Source organism: Bactrocera dorsalis, chromosome 6 (genome assembly GCF_023373825.1).
Source record: "Bactrocera dorsalis isolate Fly_Bdor chromosome 6, ASM2337382v1, whole genome shotgun sequence".
Lineage (NCBI taxonomy): Eukaryota > Metazoa > Arthropoda > Insecta > Diptera > Tephritidae > Bactrocera > Bactrocera dorsalis.
In genome coordinates, this window is record NC_064308.1 from 18,681,062 (window position 1) to 18,693,388 (window position 12,327).

General features: G+C 36.1%; 1 protein-coding gene and 1 long non-coding RNA gene across 2 annotated transcripts; one reads left to right on the forward strand and one right to left on the reverse strand.

Moving 5' to 3' along the window:
* Nucleotides 1-7,407: 7,407 nt before the first annotated feature.
* LOC125779640 (uncharacterized) lies at nt 7,408-8,321 on the forward strand. The gene is made up of 3 exons (XR_007423427.1): nt 7,408-7,499; nt 7,556-7,724; nt 7,782-8,321. It is a non-coding gene; the product is annotated as an uncharacterized LOC125779640 (long non-coding RNA).
* A 700-nt stretch (nt 8,322-9,021) lies between these two features.
* Nucleotides 9,022-12,164, reverse strand: LOC125779688 (uncharacterized). The gene is made up of 4 exons (XM_049460961.1): nt 11,581-12,164; nt 11,315-11,517; nt 11,059-11,212; nt 9,022-10,995 (listed from the first exon to the last, which is right to left on the reverse strand). Exon 4 carries the CDS (start codon nt 10,015-10,017, stop codon nt 9,022-9,024), a length of 996 nt encoding a protein of 331 aa, XP_049316918.1. The 5' UTR covers nt 10,018-10,995; nt 11,059-11,212; nt 11,315-11,517; nt 11,581-12,164.
* Nucleotides 12,165-12,327: the final 163 nt, after the last annotated feature.

Consider the following 12,327-nt stretch of genomic DNA (forward strand, 5'->3'; position numbering starts at 1 on the left):
ACCGGCATTGTCAAACATCGCATAAATACTGGAGACGCTAAACCAATCCGACAAGCTCCGCGTAGGGTTCCACTAGCAAAACGTGAGGATGCTAACAAAATTATTGAAGACATGCACAAAAACGGTGTAATCGAACTTTCAATAAGTCCATGGAGCTCACCTATCGTCTAAGTTAAAAAGAAAGATGGTAGCACCCGTTTCTGCGTAAATTATAAGAAGTTGAATGATGTCACAAAGAAAGACAGTTATTCTCTACCAAGAATCGACGATACATTAGACACCTTGCCTGGAGCGAAATGGTTTTCTACATTAGATCTACAAAGTGGATATTGGCAAGTCGAGATCGATGAATGTGACCGTGAAAAGACCGCTTTCAGTATAGGCGACGGGTTATGGGAATTCTCTGTGATGCCATTTGGGTTATGTAATGCGCCTGCAACGTTCGAGCGACTGATGGAACATGTGTTAAAAGGACTCAACTGGAAGACATGTTTGGTGTATCTTGATGACATTATCATCTTGGGAAAAAGTTTTGATGATCATCTGAAAAATCTAGAGGAAGTCTTTCAGCGAATAGCATCAGCCGGATTACGCTTGAATCCCAAAAAGTGTTCATTATGGAAGAAGCAGGTCACATATCTCGGACATAAAGTGTCAACTGGGCATTCACACCGAGGAGGGAAAAATAAAAGCAGTTAAAGATTGGCCTCAACCCACCAACATACATGAACTCCGCAGCTTCCTCGGCTTATGCACGGGTTACCGCCGTTTTGTACCTGGATTTGCGAACGTGGCTAGAAGTTTACATGATTTAAAAAAGAAGAATCGCCCGTTTGTATGGCAGTTGGAACAAGAAAAAGCGTTTGAGCAGCTGAAAGAACTACTTTGTACGGCACCGATGTTAGCTTATCCAATACCTGGAAAGAAATTCATCCTGGATACAGATGCGAGCGCTTATGGAATTGGAGGTGTCCTGTCTTAGCTCATCGACGGACAAGAAAGAGTAATTGGGTATTACAGCAGAGTGCTCGGGAAACCAGAGAAAAACTACTGTGTGACGCGAAAAGAACTACTAGCTGTGGTGGAATGTGTAAAACACTTCCACAAGTATTTGTATGGACAACGATTCTTGCTGAGGACTGATCATGCAGCATTAAAATGGTTATTACAGTTTAAGAATCCGGAAGACCAAATTGCACGATGGATCGAAAGATTACAGAATTACGACTTCGAAACGGAACATCGAAAGGGGATTCACCACAAAAATGCGGATGCATTATCACGTCGCCCTTGTCCACTGGAATGTAAACATTGCTCCAAATCAGAGGGAAAAGAAGGTATAATCGACGTGCGATTACTGAACATAGAACCTGAAGATGATTGGACTCCTCATCGCATCAGAATCAATCAGCTGGAGGACCCTGATCTTGCAAAGCTGGTAATGGCCAAAGAAAATGGGGTACGACCACCAAAGGAACAAATAAGTAACGAGAGTCCAACGGCAAAAGCATATTGGGCCCAATGGAACAGCATAAACCTCGTTAATGGATACCTTCATCGTACCTGGGAAAGCGAAGATGGCAAACAGTCTCGTCTGCTGATCATAGTACCGAAGTCCATGATCCCAAAAGTATTGAAAGAATATCACAATGGACCTAGTGGAGGGCACCTTGGAATTACAAAAACTATAGAGAAGATTAAACAACGGTTCTACTGGATCGGTTGTCGAGATTCCATAGCAGAATGGATAAGTAATTGCGTAGAGTGCATGGCAGCTAAAGGTCCTAAAGCCAAAAGTCGCGGTAGGCTACAACAGTACAACGTGGGATCACCATTTGAACGAGTCGCAATGGATGTTGCAGGTCCGTTCCCAACCAGTACGGCCGGAAACAAATATCTACTGGTTGTCATGGACTATTTCAGTAAATGGCCAGAAGTATATGCCTTACCAAACCAGGAAGCGAAGACAGTAGCCGAAGCGTTTGTAGAAAATTGGATAACAAGGTTCGGAGTGCCCGTCGAATTACACTCAGATCAAGGCAGAAATTTCGAATCTTCCATTTTCCAAGAAGTCTGTACATTATTGGGCATCCACAAGACACGGACAACAGCGTTACATCCACAATCAGATGGAATGGTGGAGAGATTCAACCGAACGCTCGAAGAACATCTGCGGAAAATCGTTGATAAAGATCAACGGAATTGGGACAAGTGCATCCAGATGTTCCTGCTGGCGTATCGTTCAGCAAAGCACGAGACAACTGGTTACACGCCAGAAAAGATTATTTTTGGATCTGATCTGCGACTCCCTGCTGATCTTAAGTTTGGAACGAATCCTACAGCTGTAAGAAATGATGGAGATTATTGTTCTGCCTTAAAAGAAGAAATGAATGAATTGCATCTAATGGTAAGACAGCATACGCATCTGATGAGCAATAAGATGAAGGACCGCACAGTGGGGCCGCTTCATACAAGCCGCGGCAAAAAATAGAAGGAATCGAGGTAGGGCTTTGAAATTTGGCACACATCTCTCATATTGCCAAATTAGATGAAAAAAAAAAATTTTGTTAAAATCCACCCACAACCACGCCCACCTCCCATGTAACACAAGAATCAAAAATCATCCTACAGTAACAAAATTTTCTACAGTGTAATATTTTGTAAATATAAGCTTGTCCAGAAAAAATAAAGCAAATCCGCCCACAATTACGCCCATCTCCCATATAATATAATCACAAAAGTTGCAATATTTTCGCTGTTATCACAGCTAGACTGTTAAAAATTATCAAACGGATTTGAATCAATAAAAATTATTATTTCTCTAAAAATGAAACAAGTCCGTCCACAACTACGCCCACCTCCCATATAACATAACCAATAAATATTCAAAAATGATCATATATTATTAATTATTTATTCAACAAGTAATTTTTTAACATCATCATCCAATTCTAAAGTTTCTTATTTTCTTCTTTAAGTGGCTTGGTTTCCGCATTAGTAGACCACCTTTTAAAAGTTAAATTATACCCAATATGTAAAATAAATTCCATTGTTTTAATTCTAGCAAGTAAGGGAGAAATTCCCAACTTAACTGCTTCCTGATTGCATGATTTTTTGACAACGGATTCTAGGTTGTTCATTTCTTTAGGGCTTGCATTACATATGTAACAGACAGATGATGCTTTACAACCAGTTGCTGCTTGAGCTATTTTTGTGTCCATCATGGTAAATAAAAGATTGTGACGTATTTCAATAACCTTGTCCTTTATAGTCACAAATGTTGGCAATATGTTGATTATGGTTTCCTGTATCCTTTCGACAATTTCTTTAGTTTGGTTTGCGGTTTCCTTGGCATATTCAAATTGAATCGGCCGACAAAACCTTGTGGAAGAAGGCCTAGAGTTCTTCCATAACGTGTCTGTTTGGTCTATAGTTGTAAGCACTAAAGATACCATAAATAAATTTGTATCAGATATACCATCAAATTCGTTAGGTATGAACTGGTGGTATTGACTTTGATTTGACGAACCGTCACAACCCCATTTCGATGTTAGAGTCATTATTTCTGGAACATGAGCTAGATTTGTGAAGTTCTCGGCGGCCAAAATAATTCTTTTAGCTGTGTGATCAAGTAAACTTTGCAAATCAACTTGTGTAGATATTGGTGTAATAGTAATATTTTTAGGGTAACAATGCCTTTTTTCCTTCCGAACTCTATAATGCGGTGGCAACACATCACATCCGAAGTCTTTAAGCACATTTCGAACAACTTCATACTGATGCTTTGATAACTGTGCATCAATTAACATCGCCAACGCTTTTTGAGAATCTAAGTATATCTTCTTAATAGCAGCTGATCCAGCTGCGGTTTTTAATTCTTGTTCAGAATACTTATCTCGAAGTTGTTAGACCTTGTAACGTTTAGCCCGTTGACTACGTTTTTCAAATTTCTTTACCGGTCGTCCAGCAATTAAACTACGTTTATTTGAAGTCCCGGGTAATAATTTATCAACCATCTATACAGTAAAATTCTTCTCCAGCCATACAGAATGATTTTTAAATAGTATGTTTTTTTCCTGTGGCATTGGTTTCATTTTAAATTGAATGAACTTATGTACCTTTTTTTAATTTGTTCTAAAATTAACTTCACCTTATCTTCACTAAAAGAAGGGAATTTATCCCTCAAAAACTGCGTCAACATATCACTTTTTTGGCCGCACCGAATAAATTCTTCAGTAAGCTGTCGATTACTTATGGAAACGGATGACATTTTGCAAATATTATTTGCAATATATATTTATACAATCACACTTGTTAAGAACTGTTAGGTTTTTATTACACAACGAATTTCGAAATTACACAAACGCTACTTTAAATTATCAATATGTGAACAACACAACAACCGTTCATAGCTATCTTTGATCCTTATCCGCACGTATCCGCAGCTCATTTTTTCGTTATCATATTCCTTAAAGTGTACATAAAATATTAGGACTAACTAGACAATGTAGGTACACGTAGCTAATAGTCAAAACTATAATTTTTATGTAAAAGTGTTTAAAAATGGTTTTATTTTAAAACTTTGTCAAAATTGACATGAATTAGGCCTATGAAATGAAAATAATTATTTTATAATATAATATAATATATATTAGGATGGACTTTGAATTCACTTCTTATTGCATAAAACGTCGAAACCCCATACGTCTGTTTTCATATGTTTCTCAATATTTTTCACAATTTTCAAGAGTTCTATTTTTATTTGACTTTAAAAATACATTGTTAAGTCAGTGAAATGGCAATTCGCAAATAAAGGGTGATTTTTTAAGAGCTTGATAACTTTTTTTTAAAAAAAAACGCATAAAATTTGCAAAATCTCATCGGTTCTTTATTTGAAACGTTAGATTGGTTCATGACATTTACTTTTTGAAGATAATTTCATTTAAATGTTGACCGCGGCTGCGTCTTAGGTGGTCTATTCGGAAAGTCCAATTTTGGGCAACTTTTTCGAGCATTTCGGCCGGAATAGCCCGAATTTCTTCGGAAATGTTGTCTTCCAAAGCTGGAATAGTTGCTGGCTTATTTCTGTAGACTTTAGACTTGACGTAGCCCCACAAAAAATAGTCTAAAGGCGTTAAATCGCATGATCTTGGTGGCCAACTTACGGGTCCATTTCTTGAGATGAATTGTTGTCCGAAGTTTTCCCTCAAAATGGCCATAGAATCGCGAGCTGTGTGGCATGTAGCGCCATCTTGTTGAAACCACATGTCAACCAAGTTCAGTTCTTCCATTTTTGGCAACAAAAAGTTTGTTAGCATCGAACGATAGCGATCGCCATTCACCGTAACGTTGCGTCCAACAGCATCTTTGAAAAAATACGGTCCAATGATTCCACCAGCGTACAAACCACACCAAACAGTGCATTTTTCGGGATGCATGGGCAGTTCTTGAACGGCTTCTGGTTGCTCTTCACCCCAAATGCGGCAATTTTGCTTATTTACGTAGCCATTCAACCAGAAATGAGCCTCATCGCTGAACAAAACACGCGCGCGAAACACATTTCGAACCGAACACTGATTTTGGTAATAAAATTCAATGATTTGCAAGCGTTGCTCGTTAGTAAGTCTATTCATGATGAAATGTCAAAGCATACTGAGCATCTTTCTCTTTGACACCATGTCTGAAATCCCACGTGATCTGTCAAATACTAATGTATGAAAATCCTAACCTCAAAAAAATTACCCGTTACGTGATAAATTAAACTATATTCATTGTCTAGAAACACTACTGGAATGAAATTTTGTTAAAATTAGATAGTTAAAAATTACATATTTTTGCCGCCTATTACCCATTGTGGACCGGTTCGATCAAGCGGCAAATTCAAAAGGTTTTGAAGAAGGTGATCTGGTCCTGTTGTACAATCCACTTCGAAAGAAAGGCTTGTCCCCGAAACTGCAGACAGCCTGGGAAGGACCCTATATGGTGATGAAACGACTTAATGACGTGGTATACCGCATACAAAGAAATGGAAAAGCACGATGTAAAATGAAAGTAGTACATTTGGAGAGGCTCGCCCCATTTGGTTCAAGAGGATTTGTGCCTAATCGGGACGATTAGGCTTTAGTGGAGGGCAGTGTTACAAAAGTAGTATTAAGTTGTATTTATATTGCTATATGCATCCCTTATTATGAACAATAGCTGTAGGTATATGGAATAGCATTTGTCTTGTTGTAGACATCTGGCGCCGCGGCTGTCTGCTTGACTAAACAATAGTTGCGTCTAGCGCCGTATAGCATTATGTTCTTATAATTGCCAGACGCAATATTCTAGAACAGTGTTGTCCAAGGACACTTCGGCATCAGCGAGGGGCGCGTGGCTATATAAGCCGTGGCAGCGTCAACGTAATCAACTAGTGCTAAGAGTAAACTGCTATAGTGTAGACGAGTTGTAAAATAAAGAGATTTTTATGAAGTGAATTCAAAAGCTTTTGGTTTTATTTGTCAATCCAGAGATAGGAACCTAGTAAAGTAAAACTAGCAAGGAGTAAATTCGTAATAATATTATTATATCTAAAATATGAGTTTTGGGTATGAAGTGGTTATATTTTTCGGTTATCATGCACTCATATTGAAACAAAATTTGAGTTTTCGTACTGTACTGTATAATTTACACTTTATTACGTAATATTATTATATAATATTACTTATACATATGTATATATAATATTACTAATACATGTATATAATATTACTCATTTGCTTAATAAATTAAAAAAAAAAAATATCCATATGCATGAATAGAGGAATTTTTGCGAAAAAGAGAAATTTCAGCGAATTGCCTTACCATCACATGGCAGCGCTCCATTTCGTCGTAATTTTTGGTAAACAAATGAGGTTCAAACAAGTGTAAAATGTGATTTTTAAAATAAAGATTTTTTAGGTAAAAAACCTGCTAAAAGTGTAAAATGTAGATTTATTTTAAAGATTATAGTGCAATTTAATTAATTTCAAGTGAAAAATGTGAAAAAAGTGTGTTTAATGTGGTGAAATAGCTCCTTGAAATGGTCCAATTTTGCGAATTTTTGAACTTTAAGGCCGAATATAAGCGTTTGCGGACCCTATAACCCTATATGTTTTTTAATCAAGAGGACTTCCTCTTTCCAACGGTACCTTCAAATCGCGGCGCCAAAGAAATCGGAATTGTGCCCAACTTTGAATCAGCTGTGTTTGTTTATCTTTCTTTTTCTTATTGTTTGCATTTAGTTGAAATAAATTGGCCGCAAATTCGTTAAACGAATAAGTAAATGGATGAAATGAGCACGAACGGTGAAGTTGAGGCTAATATAATAGAAAATGCTGAATTATTTTTTAATTTAAACGTTTGTGAATACTTTCTTTTAGTTTTTACCAAAACGCAAGCGCTACAACCCCCAAAAGCGTTGGGAAGTTGCCGAGGAAAAAGCGTTGATTGAATTCCTTCTAGAGAATCGCGATTTTGAAGTTTGATGTTATTTTTTAGGGTAAATGGAAACTACTAATTACTTAGTTATTTACAGAAACCATCGGCACGGCTATTTTATAATCGCTTCGCGAATGAAAAACAAATCCTGGTCGAGTGGAAATCAGCGCGCTCAAAAGTAAGAAATATGCGATCTGCAAATAATAAAGCAAAGGAATGGGAAGGAAGTACTGGCGCTGGTTGAATGGATGGCGATACTATAAAAAGTGAGTGTGTCTTCAATTGAATATCATTGTTAATACATAAGAATCAACTTTATATAGGCGTTTTGCTCAAAAAGTTTCGCTATTTCTACGAATTTGACGATATTTTCGGTGCCCGACTAAACGCTTGTGCTGTAGTTGAAGAAATAATGGAAAGTGCTGATACTACCATTGAAGTCCTGTGCAAATTGAAATTCCTATTGTAAATGAAACAGTTACCACTCCAAGGCAAGGAGGAATATACTCCAGAAAAGCGGCTTCCGATATTATGCAAATCCATGGCGAAATAATGACATTGCGAAAGCAAAAGTAAGAGGCAGAATTCACTGCAAGGGAAAGAGAGTTCGAGCAAAAAGAAAAAGAGTTGCAGTTAAAAGCTAAAGAAGTGGAGCTCAAAGAAATTGAAATATAAGCGCTAAAAGACATCAAACAAATAGAGCTACAGATGAAAGAGCGAATCGCCATGGAGGAGCTAAAGCTGAAGTACAAATAAATTTTTAAAACTTATTTAGTATACGAAATGACCAATTTTTATATTTTTTACTTTTGTTTTCAATGAGATGGACTCACACATCGTTTTATACGATGGTTTAATTTAAATTTTTGTTAATGGTATAATTTTATATGTATGTACATTTGTACGTATGTATGTACGTACAATAAACGCCAAATATACACGTATACTTGAAAATGTAAAAGTGAATAAATGTAGTTATGTTAGTGCAATATGTTTAAACGCAAATCATTGATTTGTTTTGAGAGAGTATGTATGTTTTTTTAATGATTCTATTAAAAATTACTCTAATATATATTTGAGGAAATATACTTATGTGTATATATATGTACATTAGGGTGTGTCATTCTGAAGCAACCTTTTTTTTTCAACTGAAAAACAGGCTCAAAACTTTCGAAAATGTGTAAAAAAAAAAAGTCACTCAAAAGATGAGCTCTTAATATTAATATTAAGAGGTGCCTATTTCAAATTTTCTGTTTTCCATATAAATTACATGGAAAAAAAATCATTTTTTTTTGTGGTGGTTATTGTGCGGAGGTTTTATATGTGCCCCGATAGCTGCCAGTAGGGATGGTAAACTCGACTCCGATTCTACTCGAAAATCGAGTTTTCTCGTAAAATAATCGATTTTTAAAAATCGATTTTCAGTAGTCGAAGTGGATTAAGAATCGGTTCTTGACATTCGAGAAAAGCTCCGAGTGCCTAAACATATAAAAGTGGAATGTTGAAACAATACATATGTATTAGCTAGATATGCAAACTAAGCTGTTTCATTTTGTATAAAATTTAAAAGAAATCGAACTGAGGACCTGGAACTTCATTTCCGTCTTCATTTTCAATGTGAAAATTAATAAGAATGTTGTGAAGAATGCAGCACACAGTAATCCAGTCGTTGCATTGATTCTTATTTGTTCTCGAATGCATTCTGAATTTAAGTTCCTTAAGGCTACCGAATTTTTCTTTCAAAAGACCAAAGCAGTTCTCGACTCGTACACGGTATTTTGAGAAATATTTGTTGAAACTGTGCCTTTCTTCTTCTGTGTACTCGCTGCTATTTTGTCTGAATTGCGTAATTAAAAAGGGCTTCAGTGGATAGGCACTATCCCCAGCTATCCACTGCGAGGTTAACAAGAAACGCTCCGGTTGTTTGAAGAGTAAACAGTTCGAAAATATTTTTGCATCATGTACACTACCCGGATAACCAACTATTAACTGCCTTCTTCTCAAATTATAATCACATATAGCTTGAAGCTTGACCGCATATTGCCGTTTGCGAGAATAGTACATCGTATGCTCATTAACAGGAGCTTCAGATAGTTTAACCTCAGAACCGTCTACATATCCAACACATCCCGGCATTTCTGTACTGGTTGAGGACACAATTTGCTGCCTTTCTCTTTCATGGGGCCAAAATAGAAATTTAGACTTCAATTTTAAAATGGCTTTAAATATGCTCCTGGTTAGATTGTAAATAGTGCCCCCATCACCAATACCAAAAAGGGAAGCTACTTTATGCACAGATTGTCCTTCACCGGATGATCCTAAACGGCAAAGGACAATTTTAAGCTGCAATTTTATTGGGAGCTGCACTGTACTTGAACTTGTGTTAAAAACTTCGTCATGCTTTATTAAGTTTAAAATATAACAAAACTCATCGGGACGGACCCTAACCATTTGATTGAACCTGTTATCATCGAATTTTCTGAGCACCGTTTGCTCCCATTCGCATGATTTTGGAATGCCAAGGTGAACACCCCTGCGATTATTTAGCACACAAAGCATGTATGAATTAAAATTTTCAATCGCTTCATCTTCCTCGTCGGCTGCAAAATAGTAAAGGTGTATAATAAATATGTAAATAAATGCTGTAAAAAATGTAACCCATACTCGAATTCATATCCAGTAAATTAATCATATGATTTAGGCACAAAACTGCTACAATTTTGTCTTTTTCACTTGCGCGCGGCATTTTAGTTATTTAAATTTTAGCAAACAGCTGATTCGATACGACTATATGTTATTTACAACTCACAGGGATGCTCACAAGTCTAATACTTTTTTAAGATTTTCATATACGATTTACGATTGTATGACACCTTGTGAACTACCTAATTATATTTACTTAGGTTTGGGCAATTGATTACAAATGCACATGTGCACTTGAAAACAACCCAAACCAACCCTGTAGTTCGGTACCATCAGGGAAGAGCTAACGATATGACTAATTCCTAATCATTAGAACCAGTTCCAGCCCGATTACTCGCAATGTTATTTGACTAATGATTTTTACATTGCAATGTCCTACGAGAGTAATCGAGCGGTGCGACGCTACATTACCAGTCATTGGTGAAATGACAAGTTCCAAAATCGTTAGTGAATCGCTAATACAGAATCGCTAGCGTTTTCATTAATTCAAAATGGCTAGTGATTTGACTAATTCAAAATCGTTAGCGATTTCATTAATTCTAACTCGCTAGCCATTCTACTGGTTCAATTTTACGAAAATAAAAGAAATTTTTATGAAATTCAAAGCAATAGATTTATTAAATTCAATTATACATATGTATTTTTTAATTTATTTTCTTTCTTAGTAGTTTTAAAATATATACTGTCTTACATTATATTGTTATTTATTAATCATTTATTTTCTTTATTTACTAAATGATTTTTTTTTATTACTCGTTTTTTTTTTTTGACGCTGAAGGGCTTGGCGCAGTTGATTCTCTGGCGATCCAGCGTCTATCCTGGTAGGTATGGACTCTAAAATAATTAAAATATATGTGTTATTAGCTGTTTTAATTAAAAAGCTTGACCTGTTCTTACCAATAAGGGCGTCGAAAAAATTTGTAAAGCTTTTGAGCGAATCCTTGCCAAACACTCCATCAATATTGTACTGCATGGCCAATTCGTCTGTTATAATATTCTTCAGGTTTGTCACCACTCCAGAACCCTGGAGAATTTGAGTCATACATTTGATCTGCAAGAAAGTAAAGGGTTGAAACGGTAAAAATAAAAAAAAAAATCGAAATTTACTGAAACGTATTTTAAATAAGGAAATCGAAAAAAAAATATTACTTACGTAGTTCTTTTTTCCGCGAACTTCTATATTTTCATTAATTCGGCCCAAATCTGTTTTGTTTTTAATTGGAAATTCTCTCATTTTCGATGAGTCGTCGGTGCGTTCTTTCAGAAGATGCTGAATGAGGACTTTCTGCTGCGCTACTTCTTCTAGGAGCACTTGGTACTGTGCAGAAATTTGGCTCATTTTTCTTTCCATCAGTTCTAGAAATAAAAAATATATATGAATGAAAAGAGGAATATACTTGTTGGCAGCTTATACTTTACCTTCGAAGAAAGCCTTTAAAGCTTCCTTATCTTCGCATTTACATGTCTTTTCTGTATATACTTGATTGTAGCAAGTCTTTTTAATTCGTTTTGGGTTCGGACCATCCATATATTACACTTCACTTTTTTATTTTTTATTCGGCTTTAATTTTTTCACTAACAACACTAAAATAAATTATTTTTATTTAAGGAATGTCTGTTCTTTATTGACCTTTTTCGACTGCTCTTCAACTACAATTGACACTCAAGATCTAAACAATTTAGTGTAAAAATGACAACGGCAGACTGAGCGTTCGATCGAACTACAATTCCTGCGAATTTCTGCAGGAATAGTACGGGACACTAAATTTCTGTTGAATTTTGATCTGCTCGCACATTGTTGTTATTGCAATTTCATATACGCATTGAGTTTCGTTTTTTAGGGGTGGGTTCTTTTCAGATTCGATGCCTCGTTGCATTACAAATCATTAGCGAAAAGACTAACTAGCGGAAATGCATGAAATCGCTAGTAGAATTCACGCTCTGGTAATCGCTTGACACCAGCCGAACTACAGGGAAGCGACATAAATTATACTTGTTTGACAGCACACACACACACAAATGTATTGTATTGTATTGTATAGTTGAAAACAACCCCATGTGGTGTGCTGTAAATATATATGTATATATTTAATTCAGTGTTACCAACTCTCAAAAATATTTATCCCTAAATTTGTGTCAAAACCCCCTAAAATCGCCTTAATTATT